Raw genomic sequence first — 16,589 nt, 5'->3', positions numbered from 1 at the left:
GCAATGTGTTATAATTAGTAAAGTAATTTTAGAGTATTGTCAGTTTTCCCTTACATCAGTCATGGCATATGGTTTAATTCTCGGCTGGAAAATTCTAGGCTGTGAAATGTGACTCGCACACTGTTGCAAAAGTCTGTACTTACCGTTTCCTGAAGAATATGTTTTTCAGTGAATCTTTGAAGGATTTCTTAGATGACACCTTTGAGTCTTCTGTTACACGCCTCTTGATATGTGATTTCACTTTATGATCACTCGCTAGTTCATCCTCTTTCGCTTCATGCCATACTGTCATCGGCGTTGGCATTGCATTGTCTGCCATGTTTTCTTTTTTGCGATTCTGAGACTGACTAATCTTGCGTAAATCTGGTTGAGAGAAGTGTTTAGAATGCTCAGATGCGACACTAGCACCACCGACTGACATAGAATCGTAAGTTGGTGTTCCGTATGTGTCGGATGACTTTTGACATACAGGACTTTCACAAGGAGCAATAATTGGTAAGCTTTTGTACATTAAATCCTCTGCATCTCGTACTGGACTTTCACGTATTGGAAAGCTGGAGCTCTCGCCATCATCACAACCCGTTATTTTACTACTTTCTTCAACTCTCGCATTGACCGTATTCCTTGTTCTTAACTGCATTGTTCGTGATGGTGCATTTGTAAGCGTTGATGGCACATAGCAAACACTATCCAAATCGGTGTCGTCTGCGCCATATATGCCGTAAGTTGGTGCAGATGGAAGTGTCCGTTGTTGTTTACTACCAAAAAACCTTGGCTTAGAAAAGTCAAATTTTTCTGTCAGATATGGTGAATTACTGATGTCATTTATTTCAGCATGAGGAATCACCATGTCAGGCATCAAACTGTATCCACCTGTCAGCTGAGCTACATTACCATGGTTACTGTGAATTAAACCTAACTGACCTAAGTTATGGTTACTAGGAAGCAGACCATATCTCGCCAATGCTGGTTGAGATTTCGCAAGATTTGGATCAGGATAACTATCTACATTAGAGTTTTTCATCCAAACATCGTCGGATTGCCCCAACTCTTCAACAAAACCTGCATTCATGCTGTTCAGAGATGGTGCTGATCTAAACTGTAGCATCTTTTGGCGCAGCCTAGTCTTATTACGAGATTTTGCGTGATATTTGTTCATAGCTTTTGATCTGAAATCAGAAAATTGAGATCCATGCAGCGTATCAGTAGATTTGAGTTGGAACACTGGGCTCGCAGCAAGTTCACTCAATAACTGGTGGGTGTGACTTAGTTCCTCAATCAATCTACAGCCAATATTCAATAAAAATGATAATAAATTAGTAATTTACTACATACAGTACATGAAATAAAAATAAATGATACAAAATTATTAATACATGTGCACCCTTTCTTATTTTTTAAAAATCAAATAGTAAATAATGATAATAAGGTAATTTTAACTATTGGCCCAAAAATCCATGGACAACTTTTCTTTTACAGAACTACCTACCTATACCTATTTTATGACAAATAAACAGATAAACGCTAAACCCAAATTCTCAACATAAATCATAAATGGAATAAAGATGAAAAAACTGCAAGTGAAAACAAAAATTCAGCCAGGATTCAACTTGAACCCTGCTTGATAAAGACACTGACGCTTCATAGTATGCGATGTATTTGTACCTGTTCGTTCTGGATTCGGGTATTTGTTCATCGTTTGAGTGGATTCCACTGTCTTTTGTTGAGCTAACCTGGCTTGGTGATTTAGCATTCATGCTTGTATTATCACAATAGTTTGATGATTTATTTTCTTTTCTAAAAACCAAATATAAGACAATGAATACATTAATGAACAGGCTCTATTTCAAAAAGGTACTAATGAAGATGAGTAATACCATTAAAAAATACAACAATAACAAAATATAATGTCATAGTTCAATTATTATTCCAAGAAATGTCAATATTTTCATTCCAAAATCATTTAACATAATAATCAACATCAATTGCTCAAACACCGTATATATGTTTCTCATCCCTGTACCACTTTGAAAATCAGTACTATAGTAGTATTCAAAGTGCCTACAGTATGAAGAAATTATAAATATAATAAAATGTATATAGCACTTTATATAGAAGTATCAAAGCATATGGACTAACTCCTACACTTCTTGAGGGTTAGATTAAGTATTACTTTTATGGTCCGTTTTTGTTTTCTCATTTATGTTATTAAGCGCATACAGGTCTCCACAATATGTGCTTTAAGTCAACCATTATAATTATTAAGGGTCACTTTGTGTGTCTGAAAAAAACATAAAAAAATTAATAATAGAAATATTTGGGAACATACTGAGTAATGTTATAAAAATAAGACTCTAAGTCAAAAAATCTCAAAATAATAATATAGAATTTTTATGTAGTTTAATAACTATTGCTCAAACTGTATTCAGTTCAATGTTTAACTCACTCTATTGCACACATAATAAAAAAATGACCCGCTGCTACTTGGGGATTGGATTTAACACTAGTCACTGAACGCAAGCTCGGTGGTCTAGTAGTTATGACACCAGGCTCTTTATTTTGAGGTCGTGGGTTCGACTATTTTAAGAAACATATTGAGTAGTATTCGCTATGATTACACATCAGGTATCGTGGGACAAAACATCACTCCAAGGATCAAGTAATTTATAACTTAAAATGAGACACTCATCAAAGTCAAGCCTGCTTGTCTTAAATTGCTGGCAAACGATTCAGTGATGTTTGGTTTTCCTGCACAATCTGTTCACCCAAGCTATTACAGGAGCCCATTATACACCAAATGTTTAAAACCTCCTTTTTTGCTGATTATCAAAATTTGTTTTCCACACACTTTATCCCAGATTTATAAAGTGAAGTAAATTTTTGAATAATTTTATTAATATATTTGTAGATGCTGACTTAATATTCCATAATCTTCAGGACTTAAAGAGATAAATATGAAATGTCATTTAGCAGCTTATGTCTACTAGGAGATGTGGAGTTGTAACATCCACCTGCCAACTATAGAATACAGATTATAGTAATCCCCACAAGAGCTTTCTCATCCTGGGAGAGGTTTGTTTTGATTCAGCTAAAACAACAACTGTCCTTACTTTGTTTTCAAAACATGTTAGTAGAATTAACCCAGAATTACATTTATATTAAACACAATACATAATCAATCAATCAATCATTGTTTTTGTTTGTTGCAACAATGGAGGTATACCTCTGTGACGTAACTAACCTCTTATAGAGAATAATAGGGAAGTCCTTGGTTGTCTCTATAGCAGTCTCTATAACTGTTTTGTGGTCTGTTACAAAATCGTTTAAGCGCTTCATAGATGACTGTACATAGATATAGTCTGGGTGATCTGCTGTTGTACATTTAGACAATTGCTGTGAAAGATCAATGAAAACTATTTCTAATTTTATTAAAAATAATTATTTTTGGTTTTTTTTATATTTCATCATAAGACACGAGAGAACTATACAAATTGTCTTTGTCTTCCTAACACCTATAATTTGATATTAGCACACATACTTAATAACTTATTACTTGTTATTTTAGAAAATGAAATACCATCAGAAGTTTTTAAAGATATACTGGCTGCATTTAAAGCTAAAAAATAAATCAATTTGGATTGGTTAATAGTTACTGCATTAACTTAGAACCATGGTCTGTCTGTGAGAACTGAATCATCTTGATCCGTGTCTAAATTCAAATTTATTCGGCATCACATAAAAAACAATTACATTAGATATACAAAATGCGGTAGAGACAGCTAAAACTTCATTAAAAAAGACAGATGCCAGGATAGCCCACAAAAATCTTCAAAAAGAACTTATTTCCAATGAGGTCCCAGAAACCATATGACAACATAAAGCGATACAGATAATTTGTCATTGCAAAAAACAAGGCCAATATTTGGAAGTTGTTAATTTATTTAACCTCCATGTTTTGATTGAATTTTTTAGGGGTTTTCCAAACCTTACCAGGCAGTATAGCTTATATAAAATAGAAAATACATTAAATATATTCACTGCAATAATTACCTTTAGAAAGATAACATACTGAGGTATACGCTGAACAGGACTAAGCAAATTACTGACCAGATCGGACTCAATAAACCCCAAACCAGACAGCTGTTTCTGTGTAGTAAAATTACATATAAATCTATTTCATTTCATTATAATATTCAATCACATTCCAAGCTAAGAAATAAAACCTTAACTGGCAAGACCAGCACTAACCAAAGTGAACTGAATTAGTGTAGCATTTCTAACTGAGCACATACCCAATTGAATTACAGATAAACTATAAACATTAAAATATAATTAATTATGAAAAAAAAATCACAAATTACAATGAATAATGAAGAACATGAACTTTCTCAGAAGAGAGAATAAGCTTTTTACAAGTGCAGAATATATTGAATGAAGGGAAAATATCAGTCAAGGGTTCATGGTATGACTTTTTATTTGTAACTTAAAAATGATAACTATATAAAATTATTCTGCTCAAATAAAATATAAACTGTGAATTACTTTTGTTCCTTTAATTAGGGCTTCACTGATTGATTTTCTACCATCATTTGTTGGTTTGATTATTATTATTTCCAATTCCAAATATTCTAAGTTAATACTATTACATTCTAAATTCTGTATACCAATTTTTGTAATATTTTCTGAAATGAAGAGAAATGAGTTAAGGTGAAATGAATAGCATTGGTATATACCTCAACGAAAAATATAAAACCCTACTACATAAAATATAAACTGTGAATTACTTTTGTTCCTTTAATTAGGGCTTCACTGATCAATTTTCTATCATCATTTGTTGGTTTGATTATTATTATTTCCAATTCCAAATATTCTAAGTTAATACTATTACATTCTAAATTCTGTATACCAATTTTTGTAATATTTTCTGAAATGAAGAGAAATGAATAGCATTGGTATATACCTCAACGAAAAATATAAAACCCTACTACATAAAATATAAACTATGAATTACTTTTGTTCCTTTAATTAGGGCTTCACTGATCGATTTTCTATTATTATTTGTTGGTTTGATTATTATTATTTCCAATTCCAAATATTCTAAGTTAATACTATTACATTCTAAATTCTGTATACCAATTTTTGTAATAATTTCTGAAATGAAGAGAAATGAGTTAAGGTGAAATAAATAGCATTGGTATATACCTCAACGAAAAATATAAAACCCTACTACTAAAACGTGTACAAGCTTACCCTTAGAAATTTTCTGTAAGTGTGTGACTTTTGACAGTAGTAGCTTATCTTAGATAATGATCTTGGAAAATTAGCAATGTAACTTGTGTACACTTCAAGTGTATTAACCTGAAAATGATTGAGAATTCTATCATTATATTAATGTTGTCAAAGTACTTGAAATGCAAGTACAAATATTGAAATACACATATTACAATACAAACATAAGCATCCACACTTCCCCCGACCCCCCACACACCTATCATCATGACTGCACACACACGCATGCCAGTATACATAATAGCCTACTCATACATACACTTGTAAATGCATTTACAAAGTCATATGCCAATAAAAAAAAAAACAATATGGAGTTATGTTGCCTACATTGTATGTATCAGTGATTCTTGCTAATATATCCCCCATCATGCCTTGCCACTTCCAAGTGTTCAGACGACTATGCAGAGAAGCTAGCAATGATTTGTGTATCTGTAGTAATGAAGCCAGCTCATTTGGGAACATCAGACTACAGAAGGAAGACAAAGGAAGACTTAATAAATGTAGTTCTTTTGTTATATACAATCAAGGAGGTATTCAAATACGTCTTTGATATAATTATTACTTATGAACGTTCATAGATACATTTATATCACCTTAAATATAATCATCATAACTACCAAAAACATTAGGCTACAAATGAGTGTTTAAATTTTACAGTTACCATATTAACATAATAAAATGAAGAAATATTTTAATTCACAATGAATATTTGAAGTTATTAATGTTCAAATAGATTATATATTCATATTTGGGGCTTGCCATTCCAAAACTAGCATTAATGACTAAAAAACAAGAAAATATACTTTTTAATATGTATATATATCCATATTCTTGACATTATAAGATTTAAGAATGATGGATCATCAACTGAAATAGACTTACTATTGCCAAAGTTATGAGTAAAGTATTAATAATAATAATAATAATAATAATAATAGTGTAGTTTTATATAGCGCACATATCCATCTAATGAAAGATGCTCAGGGCGCTTGATATTACAGCTTCTCTGTACTAACATTCTTATTCTATACTACTCAGATAGATGCTAATTTTGGCTCGATGGCAAGCCTCATATGAAGTTTAAAATAATCAATATATTAATTTGATTTATATGTTTATCATGAAATTTAACCAGATTTGCAATATTAATTGTCTAAACATCAACACTTCTTTAATTCAAGTGCCCTGAGCATCTTACATTAGATGGATATGTGCGCTATATAAAACTACACTATTATTATTATTATTAATTGTTAAGCCTTAAGGGTAAATTACCTGATATCTGGCTGGGGGATAAACCCTTCCCCAAGCAGGGGGTTATTAAACTGCTCTTGTGTTGTTAGTAACTGGTTTACATAACGTCTTTCTGATTCTAGGAACTGCTTGGCCAGAGTTTGCCTCAGAGCTAAAGAAACAATGAATGAAAGTAGTCTACTGTTGTTGTTACTGCTATCTGTATTTTATCCTTTGTACATTATGTACTTCCATTTCTCATCGTCTAAATTTAGCAAGTTTTCATGTAATATTTATTCATTTTTGTGGGCATTTAACATTTAATGTATTTAATTTATACAATTTTACTTCAATATTATCATCATCTCCTTTATTATATCATCATTACCATCATTATCAAGATGTTTTTATTATTATTACTATTATCATCATATATTGTTGTCCCCACTGCCAACATCATCATCATTTATCAGCACATCAATTTTGTATAGACAGGATACTATAGAAAAATATACTCCAGAAAGGATAATATAATGTTTGCTTTGATTTGATTTAGGCCTATGCTTTGTTAAATACTGATTTCTCTTGGGATCCTACCTTCTTCAGATGATATGTACTCTGTCTGTTTTGGTGGGAAGTCTGTGGCCCCAAAAGAACTGCTACAGGATGCACCTGACCCCTGTATAAACAGTACAAACATTCTTGATTTTCTTACTTGTGAAATACTATATTTAATGGATACCATGATCAATAAACTTTTAATAGCCAAAACATTCAAATTATCTTCATCAAGTTTCAATCAATTATTATATTTTTAACGATAAAAACAATTATAATATTCAAATGAATTCAAGTTTTGAGCAATATTATCTAGCATTTTATAGGCTATCAGACACTAAAATGATTAGAGCTCCTGTACATAAGGTATTGTTCATCTCTCATTACTTGATGCCTCAAACTGACTCTGGTTCATCTGCTTTTTGGTATATATTCTAGATATCTTTTGGAATGTTTGCCTGAAAAGGACGATTCGAGTGGCCAAGGGGTACAGTAGGGGTGCCGCTAACTACAGCCTTAACATCGGCGCTGGTTCAAGTCGCTCGTTTTATCTTGAACTGTCACTAAATGTGGCAAAGACAAGCCAAACCAGTCACTCGTCGCAAAAATCGAGTTTGAGTTATTAATAGAGAGTAAAATAATAGCTATAAAATGGTAAAAAAAATCATTCAAATCGGACATTTCCTTATGAAGTTACAAGCGTTTAAACATACAGCTGTTTAAAAACAATATATGAGAAATCAGCCTTCAAAGTTTATGCAGGCATTTCTCATGCAGAAACTATCATCAAATCCTTAAAAAGTGTTGTTTTAACATTGAAAATGGGGAAAATAACAGCATAGAATGATGTATAGATATGTAAAGATTAGTTTAGTGCAATAAAATACATTTTTAAAAATTTGACATTCCAGCATGTTTTGGCCATTTTCTCTGAAACACAATTTGCGACGAGTGACTGGTTTGGCTTGTTTTTGCCACAAATGTTGAAGAAATATCATTGGAAAAACAATAATAATCTTCACAATAATCAAATAATCGTTGAAAGCAGATGAATTTATTTTACATTTTTGATATTAAATATATTATTTATGTTTATTATTAGCCTTGTCCAGATTATCAAATTTTATTTGAAAAAAAAAAAACATGACATGCCTAAATATGGTCAGTTGACATCACATCATGACCATATAGACACATCATGACTATATATAGGCACATCATGACCATATATAGACACATCATGACCATATATAGACACATCATGACTATATATGGGCATACAACAAGTTTTGGTCAAGTGTGGACAGAGCTTTACATGAGGTTTAAGGAACTGACCTCATTTCGTCTTCCTAATTCCACGACACGTTTGACAGCAACATTGATGCCATCCACTTGTTTCTCCTCCATGTCACTCATTGCAGAATCCTTCTCGCCCAAGTCTTTGTAGTACTCCTCCTTATTATCGAGGTCAAGCTCATCATTTGATGCATCAGAATCATAATCTAAAATACCTGACAAGAGAACAAGCTTAAAATTGTACTTGTCTGCCAAAAAAAGGAAAAAAAAACTTAAATTAAAACTTTTAATAGCTCAGTTAAAAGGATCAAATTAGATTATTAACTCAGAAACCAATCTTTGCATATACCCTTAAATTTCTTGCAGCAAATTCACAAATATCTATGCCTGTTAATTTTCATAATCAGAGAAGCCCAGACAAATAAACTTTGATTTTTTATACACCACATTTAAATTATATATTTATTTGAGCTTTCTTTACAACCATTTAATAATTAGCACTGCTTTCCATGGAAGCCCTGATCCAATGTATTACATAGGATATCATTGAAATAGGCTTAGCACATCAATTTCAGATTTCTACATCATACAGTATGTCCCTAGACAGAAGTATATAAATTCCTCTTTCTTCTCAAAATACTATAATACAGTCTAATATTCATCACAAATGAAGCCTCTATCAGGAAATATATGTAATAGTGTTGTATATTTTTCAGCCCATCATAAGCCCGTCACAACCAAAACTGGTCTGCTGAAACAGTTTCATCGTTAAAATTGGCTGGAAAAAACGTAATCTTCACGCACTATGTATTCTGGTTTGCCTGAACCCACAGTATTATTTCATATGCTAGCATCCAAAATTGGTCAACATGGACCAATTTTGGCCAAGTTATTCCAGCAGACCGATACGCCTGGAACAATTTTAGCATGACAGGCCAATTCACTTTACGAGTTGGCTAAAAACAATTATCACAGTTTCACCAACCAACTAACTATTTTCTTGTGTCAAAATAAAACATTAAAAAATTAGAAACACATAAAAATCTAAAGTAAAACATTAATTATATAAAGTAGACTGAATGATAGATATATGAATATGGTGTGATTAAATATAATGTGCTGAAAAGGTTGATTTTCAATCGTTGCAACAGAAAGCTAGATCATTTGGCTTTGTGGTGAATTTACAACACATAAAATTAATGAGCTATCACCAAGCTCATTCTGATGATGAAAATCTAACGCCTACCGATATGGAAAATTTGCAAACTCTATCAATTGAAGTGAACAGTATTATCCAGCAGAAATGGGGAAAATTTATGCATTAGAAATTTGTAGTATAAATTAAGAGTGTACAATTTTAAGACATTTTGATATATGACCAAACTAATTGGCATTCTGTGATCAATATATAAATAACTGCAATTCATACTACTTGAATTTATTAATTAATTTATTAATTTATTTATTTATTAATTAATTTATTCATTTATTTATTTATTTATAGGACAACATTCATTGACAGCTATGCTACATGATATATTTGTCCATTATTCGAACAACATTATACTGTATATTAATAATAATATGATAATAATAATATATGTATTATTATTATCATATTACTATTGTTATTATTATTGTTCCCTTTTTTAAAGATTTATATAAAAATAAACAAAAAACACAATAATGAAAACTAGCAAATTTATTTTCTTAACCTAAGGTAATCCATAATGTAAACTATCATAGATTTTGCTTTAACATGAAAAAAAATACATGTACTTATAGCAGTCTGTGTAATTAACTTAGACAGATGGATAGATACTAATAAATAAAAATAAATATTTTTAATCTTTGATAGTATCAAACATTACATCAGATAAATATTTTAACGGAGAGAAAAAAAATACAGACTTACATGACAAGTAAAATGTAAAATTCTAAATAATTTAAGATAAACAATGCAATAGAAAATATTTGACAAATTATGGACAAACATTAAACCTAGTAAAATTTTAAGTAATTAAGGATTTAACCTAGGGAAATTATTTAATGAATATTGATATTTACAATTAAGAGTTGGTATATTTACAATATAATATAATATTTGCAAATGAGCATTAAGGTAATTGTTTTAAATTAAAAATAAACAAGATCAAATGAAAGAAAATTATTATTAATCCATTTTAATGATAATGATAATAGAATACAAAATAACTAACAGCAATCAAATAGCAAAACAGGGTTGATTGCACTGTAAATTTCCATTGCAGCTCTCAACCTCACTGTGACCCTTGCACTTTATTAATAAACAGCATAACAGGTGACCATTAATAAATGGTAATAAGAAGAAAATTAGGTAACTAATACACAGGTTTTGTTTAATGTAATTAGTAGAAATTCTAGGTTTAATTTAATATATCCAATAATAATAAATAAAAGATATCTTCAGTACTCACTATGACAAGTATTCTTGCAACTACAATATGTTTTTTAGAAAACCTACTGTAAACAAGTAGTTTCATTAAATGTGTATACCACCACATCATATGACCACTACAAACAGTCAATAACAAAAATAATATATTAATGGGGAAAAAATTGTATTCCTTAAAATAACTCTTATATGAGTTATGTTGTTTTTCAGAATTCATATCCTATTTTGTTTTGCCATGATGGAAATGTCAACGGCGGTCACACGCTCTTTAGTTTAAATAAAGGCAACATTCAGTTGATGGAAGCATTCGTTGTAGGGCTTGGGGCCGTTGGTGCCATCATTGCAACAACTAAGACATAAAAAACTCAAAGATATTGTTTTCATTCCTGATATTAATAACAGATTAGATAAAGAAAAAACATATTTTCTTATTTAAAAAAATGTAAATGCTGATATATGATGTTAAATGGTACATGCACCTTTTTAGACCTTTTCGGCAGACAAATATTTTTCAGATCACAAATTTACAGTTCACAGTGTGTTTACTATATTAACGGGAGCTTCTACATTCATTCCTTTGTTTATTTTTTTTCTGCCCTTAGGGCACACATTATGGAATATAAAATATAACAATGTAAAAAGATTAAAATCATTTAACTTTTTGTTTTTTAAAATAAATTAATTGGATTTTTCTCAAAGCTATTTTTTTTCATCAATATAATTAATATAAATACAATATTTATTAATAATTATTTGTTTAATTTTGAAATTATTTCTGTGTTTGTGTCCATAGTAATTGTATTATATTATGCATCTTTTTTATTAGTCATAAAAATATTATATGCTGTTTCAATATTACTTTATGCCTTTGCAGTCTCGATCAGCCACTAGCATAGGCTGAGGCTGCAAGATGATTCTGTGTTTTACATTTTTCTTGTGATTCTTGTTTGTTCTCATCTGTTGTTCTTTTTTTAGACACTGCACCTTGAGCACCTATTTTGATGGAGATGTTTGCACTAGAAAAATCGCTATTATTATTATTATTATTATTATTATTATTATTATACATTTTACTAAAAATCATTGAAACACTAAATCATTTTTCTTTACTAGGTGTAGTCTTTTTATTTCCTTGAAACTCTGGGAAATACTGTACTTCAGAAAAAACTATACGTTTCAGTTAAAAATATTGCTAGTGAGTGCAGGACGGTGAGCATAGGGTCGATTTACATTACAATAAAATTTGTACAGGGCGTCTCTGCAACGTCCCATGCCAAACATTGATGGAAACATAGTGCATTCAAGGACACACTACAACTGGAAAGAGTTTATTAATATTAATATAATAATTAGTCTCTACTATTCAATGGCGGAGAATCTTGCTTTGCTTGGCAACCAGCCAGAAAATCCATTAGACGAAAAATGACAACAGCATATAAGCTTGTATTACATCAAAAGTGTAATGATTTGTGTAAGCAATACTAAAAGCGAGATAGAGAAGCGAAGTAAATTCACAAAGACAAGTCTGCATAAGTGGCTCTTAAAGTAGCTACATATATCAAAATGAGACAAATGGCAGCTACATCGGCCCAAATATCTCAACTTTGCTAATTACACCACATTTTTAATTGATAGTCTACATGAAATCATGAGCAGATCTCATATATGCAGGCAGCTTCAAATAACTATACGGAAAACGTATAATAAATATTTAACAGTATTTTGTGTAATTAATACAGTGACAGTATAATTTTTAAATATAGTTACAGTATACATATTTTATATCAAGATAAATAGCAATAATAATGTATAAATTTATACATTTAGCCCAAAAATACAAGACACATGGCAATCGGCTCTGTATATTAGTTTAGTTTTATATTTATGTATATATTGTTTTTCTTTAACTCATTAGTTTTGTTTTTAGTTCAATTTCTTTCTTCATTTTGCTTTTCTTTTATTATTTTTACTTGTGATACCACTGCTGCGTCACTGAAATTGTAATCACACAAAAGACGGAAATAAATAAATAAATAATAAATATTTTTAGCAATAATATTTTTACAATGTATAATTATAACTAGCTATTCCTATTGTATATTACATTTTAATAAACACTACATGATTTACATAATGTGTTTACTATTATTATATGTACTACATTCAAAAGGATTTATTTTGAATAAAATATTGTGAAACATAATTCTTTACAACCTTCACCTATTAGAAATGTCCGCATCTTCTTTCTACAGTTTTACGACCAGGGATTCCAAAACAACTGTACTGTACTTTTGAAATTTTATAAAATTCACATGTTTTAATATGATAATTTAGCAGTCACACAAAGTACACAGCAATTGTGGATGCAATTACAGTAATTTGATTTGTGCTCCTCATCAAATAGTCACGCAAATTGGAACGTTGACATTTTGACGCTTAATATAGACATTGACAGTTTCCTTAATTTTCTCAAAAAATTAGTATGAAATCGATTACAACTTTAACTTTTCAAATATAAGTCACTACTTTACATAATGTAACACTGATTCAATATAAGCTGTAAAAAGAGGGGCTTAAAAGTCATGTTTTAATATGATTCATAAGAGGGTACAGTAAGAATTACAGTAGATATACATCAAAATGTTGAAACATAATATTTGCCTTAAATTAGAAAAGGCAACAGTCCTTACCACACATCAGCATTCACTCCACCAAATTATGATCTGCATAAGGTAGATATTTGTTTGCTAAAAAAAATAAGCACAGAATCTCGGAGGACCAGTACCTTCCCTAGCTTCTCTTCAATATTTTAATAACATATTATTATTATTTCATATATAAAGGTGATTCATCTTTGAAAAATATTCAATGTCAACCATATACAGAGGAAGAATTTGAACAGCCTATTCTATTTATTTAATAGGGAGGAACTCTTCTTGCGATATGTATACTAGACATTGACCCAAAAAAGGGAATTATTTAAACAATACGGTATCTAAAAATGTCTATTTGCTATAATTTTACTAATTTTGTAATTACCAGTTCAATCCAAGTCGCTTTAACTATCTTAACTATAACTTAAATTGAGATGGCCGGGATCATAATTATGATCATAATTATTATCATCATATCTAGGATCATAATCATAATCATTATGTCTGAGATCATGATCATTATGTCTGGGGTCATAATCATGATCATTATGTCTGGGGTCATAATCATGATCATTAGGTCTGGGGTCATAATCATCACAACTAGGATCACAATCATGATCATCCTACCTAGGATCATAATCATTATGTCTGGGATTATAGTCATGATCATCACAACTGCTATAGAATCACAATCATGATCATTAGGTCTGCGATCATAATCATCACAACTAGGATCACAATCATGATCATCACATATATGGGACCATAGTCATTATATCTGGGACCATAATTATTATATTATAACTGGGATCATAAAGATTATTATAACTGGGATCATAATAATGATCATCAATTCTGAAGTGAGTCTGACATATTGCTGGCCTATATTTAATGATGGGTAAATCTGTTTAGTTTTTAGTTAAATATAATGGGTCTGATATAGTCTGTTTGTGAAAAATGTTTGTTGTGTTGTTTTTAAATCTTAAAACGTATATCATTAGTGTGATATTAGGACATTAATATTTGTACAGTATACATTTAATATGCAAATAAAATTGTATTACTGCTCAGTTCAAGTATAAAAATGTATCAGTAAGTTAGTTAAAAATACTTTCAAAAAACTTAAATATTAAAATGAATAAAAATGTAATGAGCATCACATGAGTTTGATAGTGAAAATGACTTTACTGTCAGCAAAAAAAAAACACTATTTGAATATTGCTTTCACTTATTATATCCAAGCAATCAGGAATATGATAATTACTATAATACTTGTTTATGTATGCAGCATCTATAATGGCCGATTAATGAAACAAGAGAGGTGTGTGCAAATTACAGAAGCTTAAGTAACACACCATGCAAGACACAACAATTAGTAAGTGTTTGCTTTCACCCAATCAGGCTGGAAAATCAGATGAAATTCATAAAATGAAGACTAAATGCAATTCTTGCTGCTGACTGATTGCATCAAAGAATAAATAATGAATTAGTATTATGATGACAAGGTAATGGTTGTTTATCACCTTTGATACCACAAGTTAAAAATTATTAAATAAAAAGCTTTCATTTTATTTCATTTATTTGGTCCAAAAATAAAAATAAAAAACACATAATGATAAAGAAAGGGGAAAAAATCACTCAATTGGCCAGACACAATTTCTAATAAGTAAACTACAGTAAATCACTGCCTAGTGGCTCTCTGGTGCCAATGAGAACAATAATTAGCAATAAATAATAATCATTAAAAATAGCTTGTCTGACTTCTCTAATTTTTTATACAAATCTTAGTCTGTGAGTTGCAATTACATGCTTGATTGAATTTATGTAAACTTGTATTATCCTATTCTAATTTATGATGCTTTTTGATTTATAATTAATAAAATGTTCATTAATATTACAATATCACATTATAAATTGCATTGCTACCTCATCAAATGTTTATTATCTCTCAAGAACAATCATACTAGTACAGCGCCAATCATGCTCCATGGCGCCAATATCCACTGCAGAATATAATGTTGTGGCGTAAGGATGTTAGCCTTTCAAAGTGCACATAATGTGTGTTCATCAAGATTAATTTACTCAAATATACCTTTATAAACACTATTTACCTGTGTTTGTCATTAATTGGAAAGATGGCGATAAGGTAAGCTCTGGAGAAAAAAATCATATTTGATACGTTGTACAATTCTTTTTTCTGAATGGGTGTTTGAAAAAAAAATGTTGGAATGGGTAAAAGATAAATTCTACAACGTAGAGCCTGGCTTAATCACAAGATGTTAAAAGCGGGGTCAAAAAAGTAGGGTATCTATAATGTTGAAGTGGTGCATAAATGATTACTTACCAAATCTCAAACTCCTTTGCTCAAGAAGCTGTTGCTTAATGAGGATATTAGATGGTAAGGTGTGTATTTAAGCCAGATTTAGGCTTAGCAAGGTTTAATATTTACCTTTTTATGTGTATTTTGTACCTTTATACCATATCCTTATTGCCTAAATTCCAATTCACATGAAAAGACACAAGGTCAGATATACTAGAAGTCTAAGACAATATACATCAAACTCAAATCAAACATTGTTTAATCTGAGAAACCAAAATTTGATGTTCATAACTGATGTTTAGTCAGAGAAATTGAATGGTGTTTTTATTCATACCTTTTTTCCTGTAAGACAATTAAACCGAATGAATAAATAAATAATATAAATGATGAATAAAGGAGTTAAATTAGTATAAGCTTTATTCAAAAGTACTGTATGAAAATACTATAACTGTTATGTAATCATTTGGAATTTGAAATAAACCCAGCACGCTTACTCAAGTTAGATATATCAAGCTTTTCATCGGCAACATCCGCATCAGAATCATTCAATTTTTCTTTCCTGTTGTCATCCTCATGGTCTGGAGTCTCTGCACGGTATGTCGTCTTCAAGTGTTTCTTTCTGAATTACAGAAGGTTTAAGTTAATTAAGATATGTAATATAATTAAGAAGCAATAGTTTCGGGCATGCCATCCCAAAACCAGCACACTGTCCATGTATATTAAACTGAGTAATTAGCAAAAGAATGTGGCAGTATTGCAGGCCCGTAGCCAGGTCCTTCAAAGGGGGGGGGGGGGGGGGGGGTTT

The 16,589-nt window shown here is 30.4% G+C and overlaps 1 protein-coding gene across 2 annotated transcripts in view; it reads right to left on the bottom strand.

Moving 5' to 3' along the window:
• Window positions 1-16,589, bottom strand: part of LOC117110439 (rho guanine nucleotide exchange factor 33-like) — a 37,213-nt gene that overhangs the window by 2,560 nt on the left and 18,064 nt on the right. For both annotated transcript variants that reach the window (XM_033253152.1, XM_033253157.1), the window contains exons 6-15: window positions 16,279-16,403; window positions 8,416-8,591; window positions 7,120-7,201; window positions 6,565-6,694; window positions 5,617-5,755; window positions 5,251-5,358; window positions 4,051-4,146; window positions 3,242-3,393; window positions 1,666-1,797; window positions 144-1,283 (exon numbers count right to left, since the gene is read on the bottom strand). In XM_033253152.1, the coding sequence (XP_033109043.1) occupies window positions 144-1,283; window positions 1,666-1,797; window positions 3,242-3,393; window positions 4,051-4,146; window positions 5,251-5,358; window positions 5,617-5,755; window positions 6,565-6,694; window positions 7,120-7,201; window positions 8,416-8,591; window positions 16,279-16,403 (2,280 nt within the window). The remainder of the gene's footprint in view (window positions 1-143; window positions 1,284-1,665; window positions 1,798-3,241; window positions 3,394-4,050; window positions 4,147-5,250; window positions 5,359-5,616; window positions 5,756-6,564; window positions 6,695-7,119; window positions 7,202-8,415; window positions 8,592-16,278; window positions 16,404-16,589) is intronic.

This window comes from Anneissia japonica, unplaced genomic scaffold (genome assembly GCF_011630105.1).
Source record: "Anneissia japonica isolate Jap-2015-1 unplaced genomic scaffold, ASM1163010v1 scaffold1511_len2985839_cov193, whole genome shotgun sequence".
In the NCBI taxonomy this organism is placed as follows: Eukaryota; Metazoa; Echinodermata; class Crinoidea; order Comatulida; family Comatulidae; genus Anneissia; species Anneissia japonica.
The sequence above is the reverse complement of the archived record's forward strand: the minus strand, read 5'-3'. Positions and strand labels throughout refer to the sequence as shown.